Source organism: Muscardinus avellanarius (genome assembly GCF_963383645.1).
Source record: "Muscardinus avellanarius genome assembly, chromosome: 14".
NCBI classification, from domain to species: domain Eukaryota; kingdom Metazoa; phylum Chordata; class Mammalia; order Rodentia; family Gliridae; genus Muscardinus; species Muscardinus avellanarius.
In genome coordinates this window covers 49,123,059-49,129,063 of record NC_137800.1, presented here as the reverse complement: position 1 = coordinate 49,129,063, position 6,005 = coordinate 49,123,059, and the positions used below count along the sequence as shown (strand labels likewise).

General features: G+C 50.7%; 1 protein-coding gene across 1 annotated transcript; it reads left to right on the top strand.

Moving 5' to 3' along the window:
• Nucleotides 1–251: 251 nt before the first annotated feature.
• On the top strand, nucleotides 252–5,750 carry LOC308273150 (MSL complex subunit 3B-like; the record flags this gene model as incomplete). The annotated part of the gene is made up of 2 exons (XM_080710249.1): nucleotides 252–377; nucleotides 4,656–5,750. The coding sequence occupies 2 exons, from the start codon at nucleotides 252–254 to the stop codon at nucleotides 5,748–5,750; spliced, it is 1,221 nt and encodes a 406-aa protein (XP_080566375.1).
• Nucleotides 5,751–6,005: the final 255 nt, after the last annotated feature.

Below are 6,005 nucleotides of genomic sequence, written 5' to 3'. Positions count from 1 at the left end.
CCCGCCCCTTCCGTTCGCGCCTGCGCCGCGGAGACGCGTCTCCTTGCCGAGTCCTGGACCTCAGTGGCGGCCACCGGTCACGCTGGTGTGGGCGCCACTGCTTTGGCGCTCATAGTTCTCGAGTCAGAAGGCGTCCTGGTCACCTCTCCGTTACATGGTGGGAAACGCGGGTTCTGCGGTTGGCGGCTTGCTGGAGGCCAGGCGGCAGTAGGAAGGGGCGCGAGCCCCCCGGCCGTGTGGCCGCAGGAGTGATGGTGGGCCTCAGCACCCTCGCTGGCGTCCCGAGCACCCGCTTTATCTCCCTCACGGGTCCGGCTGGAAAACAACCCAGAAGCGAGGCCTGGCTCCACGCCCGCGGCCCGCCACCCTCCTGCCCGGTACTGCGGACCTGTGCTCTTCCTCTCGTCGTTTTAGCCCACACATGTCTTTGTTAAGGACTTAATCTCAGCTCCGTAGTTCTATGACCTCATCGCCATCGCTTGACTCACCTTGGCAGTACTGCTGCCAGCCTGCCTCTCAGTTAACAAGGGGCGTCCTCGCCACGGACAAAGATTTTTACGCCTGTAATCAGAACTGCTTGGGAGTTAAAAGTTGGAGGCTAACTGCGGCAACTTAGGCCCTGACTCAAGATAAATTTTTAAGAAAGGAGCCTGGCGTGGTGGCGCACGCTTTTGTAATCTCAGCATTTGGGAGGCTGAGAACGGAGGGTCGCGGTTCACGGACTGCCTCAGCTATTTAGTGAGGCCCTCTACAATTCAGTGAGACCCTGTCTCAAAATAAAGAATAGAAAATTTGGCAGGGAGTGTAGCTCAGAGGTAAATGTCTCTGGATTCCATCCCCAGATTCGCAAAAAAAAGAAGGCTGGGGGCCAGCCTGGCGTGGTGGCGCATGCTTGCAATCCCAGCATTCGGGAGGCTGAGACTGGAGGATCGCGTTACGAGGACATCTTCAGCTACTTAGGGAGTTACGAGGACATCTTCAGCTACTTAGGAAGGCCCTTTGCAACTCAACTTCAAAGTAAAGAAAAAAAAAATATATATATATATATATATGGCTGCGGGTGTAGATCGGAGGTAGAATACCCCTGGGTTCCATCCTCGCTATCAGACAAAAAAAAAAAAAAAACAGGCTCGGCTAAAGCTCAGCAGTAGAACACCTCTGAGTTCAATCCCCAATATTGTGAAAGAGTTTTGTTTTTTGTTTTTTTTCTTTGCGGGTCTGGGGATGGAACCCAAGGGATTCGATGTCCAAGGTACACCCCCTGCCTTGTTTTTTATTCTTTGTTTTGAAATGGTCTCACTAAGTTGTTGAAATGGTCTAAGTAGCTGAGGCTCTCTGCAAACCGCGATCTTCCCGTCTCAGCCTCCCAAATGCTGGGATTACTAGTGTTCGCCACCAAACCCGCCTGCGAAAGAGATTTTAAGTAAAGAAATATCCTTTTTTTGACATCAGTCCTCACTCAAACTCTTTAGTTTGGTTCAAGTAACTTTTTTTTTTAAACTGAGATTTGAATCCATGGACGTTTTATCTCTGAGCTACATCCCCAGGCTTTTTATTAGAGTGGGTTAAAATGGCCTTTTCAATATGTGGTTCACAAGCCAATGGTGTTAGCCCACGCTTTAATCCCAGTACTTGGTTGAGAGAGGAGGATTGCAGATTACAGCCAGCCTCAACTACTTGGGCCCTCCACAACTTAAAACCTGTCCCAAAATAAAGAATAAAACAATAGGGCTGGGGAGATGGTGAAAGACCCCCGCAGAGGGGAGACCCTCAATCAAGCCTTGGGATACGCGAGTCTAAGTACACACGAGAGACTTTTCCTTGATGCAAAACACAAAAGGTTTATTAAGGAGCCAGTGCACTGGGGCCGACTTGTATAGGAGTTCGGCCCCGTGCGACTGGAACTGAGGGTATTTATAGGGAAAAGACCACTAGTTAGGGGGGATTGGGCCAGATTGCATGCATTTACAGAAAATTACAGAATCATTTGAAAAGTACATTCTTTAGATAAGATACTAGGTGTAGTCAGCAGGTTCCCAGCACAGGGTGCATAGATAAGATGCTAGGTGGGTTCCTGGAACAGGGTGGGCTTATTGCATATTTCTCATTCTCAAGCCTATACTTCTTAAAATGCAGCAAAAATATTTTTTAACTATTAGCTGGTTGCTAGGGGCTTATAATTTTTCTTTTAAAATGGAGCCTTTCAATAGGAATGATGGCTCTTGTAATCCCAGTACTTGGGAGGCTGTAACAAGAGGATCGCAGGTTCTAAGACACCCTCCACAATTATTGAGGCCCCGTTTCCAAATAAAATCAGGCTGAGGTTTGTTTAGCTTAGAGGTAGAATGTCTCCGGGTACAATCCCCATGGCACCCAAAAAAAAAAAAAAAAAAGCTGGGCTCAGCAGCGCATACTTGTAAGCATACTTGTAATCGCAGCATTTGGGAGGCTGAGATAAGAGGATAGGGATTTGTGGACAGCCTCAGCTACTTACGCCCTTTGTAACTCAGACACTGCTTCAAAGTAAAGAAAAATAGGGCTGGAGATGTAGTTCCGGAGGTAGACTGCCTCGGTACAATCCCCAGTTCCGCAAAGAAAAAGAGTTCACATAATTCATGGTATGACAGTTTGGGACCAACGATGCCCCTTATGAGGTGAAGGAATTTGAGTTACAGTGGACCTCCTCTCCCCCTCTATCTTTTGTTATGGTGCTGGGAATGGGGATTGAATCCAGGGGTATTAAACCAATGAGGTACATACCCAGCCTCTTTATTTTTGTTTGTGAAATGGTATCTTGCTAGGTTGCTGAGGGTCTTGATAAATTACCAAGGCTGGTCATGAACTTTCAATCCTCCTGTCTTAGCCTCTCAAGTATTAGAATTACAGGCTGTGACACTGCATCCAGCTTCCTGCCCTGGATGTTTTTTAGTTTTTTAGACAGCATCTTGGTAACTTGCTGAGGGTATCCTCAAACCTGGATCCTCCTGCCTCAGCCTCTCAAGTACTAGAATTACAGACCTGTGCCACCATCCTCAACCCTAGCCAGTTTTGATGTGGAAGAGAATTTACCCAAGTGAATGCCCAGTTCAAATGTTAAGAATCTGAGGATAACTGTAATAGATGAGCAACCAAATATTAGACTAAATGGATTTTCAGGAAGCTCCTAAAGCTTACAATTAAGATATGTACTGATTTACAGCCTATTTTATGGGCAAAAATTTTCTGAAACAGTCATATTGATTGATGTAGCAGTCTTAGTTCCTAGTGGTGGTGATTAAGCTAGGAGGTAAATAAAATTTCATTAACCTCCTGAGTGTGTATGTGTGTGTGTATGGATTTATGGGTTTTCCAGGGCTAGGAATGGGACCCAGAGCCTCACTACTGAGCTACACCTCAACTTCAAGAAAGATTACTTTTTGTGTGTGTGTGTGGTACTAGGGATTGAACCCAGGGGCATTCTACCTCTAAGCTATACCCCCGGCCCTTTTTTTTATTCTTTAAAATAGGGTCTCACTGAGTTGCAAAGGGCCTCACTTAGCTGAGGCTCTCTGTGAACTACCATCCTCCTGTATCAGCCTCCTTCTGAATGCTGGGATTATGAGCATGCACCACTAGGCCCGGCATTTTTTTTTTTTTCTTTTTTTGCATTTCTGGGGATGGAATGCAGGGACAATCTACCTCTGAGCTACACCACTAGTCCTGTGTTTTTTCTTTAAGTCTTTTATTTTATGAAAGAGTCTCACTGAATTGTGAAGGGCCTCACTAAGTAGCTGAGGTTGCCCATGAACCTCCATCCTCTGGTCTCTGCCTCCCAAATGCTGGGATTACAAGAGTGTGCCACCAGCCTGGCTCTTGGCTTTTTATTTATTTTGGTATTGGGGCTGGAACCCTGCAGCATTCTACCTCGGAGCTACACTACGCGTACCTCAGTCCTATTTTTTATTCTTTATGTGAAAGGGTCTCACTGAGTTGCAGAAAGGCCTCACTAAGTAGCTGAGCCATCTTCCTGTCTCAGCAACCCCAAAACTGGGTGTACACAAGTAAATAAAGAAACCTGTCTCAGATTTCAGCCTCTGGAAATCCTGTCAGAGGGAAACTGAAGAGGGGGGAGATTGAGTCTCCGGAAACAACAGGAGTGCATTGTTTTGTTTTTTGTTTATCTTTGTGCTGAGGATTGAACCCTGAGGCATTCTACACACACACACCCGGCTCAATTTTATTTCTTGTTCCAAGCCTCCCTAAATTGCCTAGACCGGCTTTGAACCTGTTATCCCCCAGTCTCAGCTCAGCTTTTCAAGTAGTTTCTTTCTCTCTCTCTCCTCTCTCTCTCTCTCTCTCTCTCTCTCTCTCTCTCTCTCTCTCTCTCTCTCTCTCTCTCTCTCTCTCACACACCTCCCTCCCCCACACCAGCCCCGCCCCCCTCCGCCGCCATGTTGAGTCAGCGCGCGGCTGCCGGGCGTGGAACTTAAATTCCCCTCGGGGGAGACCGTGCGGGCTGGAGCCTGAGCCCGCCCCGCCGCGGCGAGTGCCAGCAACGCCAAGGTCGTCGGTGTTTTCGTGGGGAAAGACGGAAAAGGCCGAGGGTCTGGCCAGCGGAGCCTCCGGGCTGGCGGCGTTGACCTGGTGACGGCCTCACGGAGCCGCCCCGAGGGGAGGGTAAGCTCCCGGTGCAGCTCCTCGGGCGCCGGTGGGGAAGAAAGGACGAGGAAAGAGTGATACTGTGGAAGAACCCTTCAAGCCGAAAGGAAATGGAAGGAAGGAGCATCAGCATCGAGCTGCCCGCGGTGCTGCGGCGGCGGCTGGAGGACGACTGCCTCCTCGTCACCCGGAGGCGGCGCCTGGTGCAGCTCCCGAGCGCGACCAACGTCCTCTGCATCCTGGAGGCCTACGTGAAGCACTTCGCGCTCAACGCCGCCGGCGCCGCGCGCGACAGGCCTCGGGCCCGCCCGGCCGCGCGCGCCCCCGGGAGCGCGCCGCGCGTGCCCGCGGAGCGGAGCGTGGAGCTGTGCAAGGAGATGGCGGACGGGCTGAGGATCACCTTCGATTACACGCTGCCGCTGGCCCTGCTCTACCCGTACGAACAAGCCCAGTATAAAAAGGTGACTTCGTCCAAGTGTTTCCTTCCAGTTAAGGAGAGTGCCACCAACACTCCTCGGAGCCAGACGGAGCTCTCCCCCAGCCCGCCTCCGCTGCAGCCACCCGCGCCGCAGCCGTCCGAGACTCCGCCGGGCGGCGCGGAGCCGGCGGCCGGCAAGAGGCGCCGCGCCGAGCCCGAGGCCTGGCCGCCCCTGCGCCGCTCCGCGCGCCGCGCCCCGCCCGACGCCGCCGGCCTGCCCAGGCTGCTCCTGCACCTGGAAAGGAAGGCCGCGGGGTCTGGCTCGTCTCCCCCCAGGCCTCTGACTCCCAGTAAGGAAGGGGGCGCTCTGTTCGCGGGCTTTGAAGGGAGAACTAATGAAATAAATGAGGTCCTCTCCTGGAAGCTTGTGCCCGACAACTACCCCCCGGGTGACCAGCCACCTCCACCTTCTTACATTTACGGGGCACAGCATTTGCTGCGATTGTTCCTAAAACTTCCGGAAATCCTTGGGAAAATGTCTTTTTCAGAGAAGAATCTGAAGGCTTTATTAAAGCACTTTGATCTCTTTCTGGGGTTTTTAGCCGAATACCATGATGACTTCTTCTCAGAGTCTGCTTATGTTGCTGCCAGCGAGGCACAGTACAGCACCAAGAACCCCAGGGCCATTTATTAAAATTTTAATGGTTCTGTAAGAACAACTGCTCTGCCGGGCTTTGTGTTCTGGGTACCAGAGTAAGAACTAAGAAAATGGTAGAACTTCTTTCCAGAGAGCTGACACTAGGCCTATTCTGAGGGGCTGTTATTTGAGTTACCCACATACTTTGGTTATTTCTGTTAAGAATTACTTCCTAGGTGCCTAAACGCGTTCTGATGCAATACTTGGAGCTGCACATTCCATCTGTTATGGCAGGAAAAGAACAACTGTGTT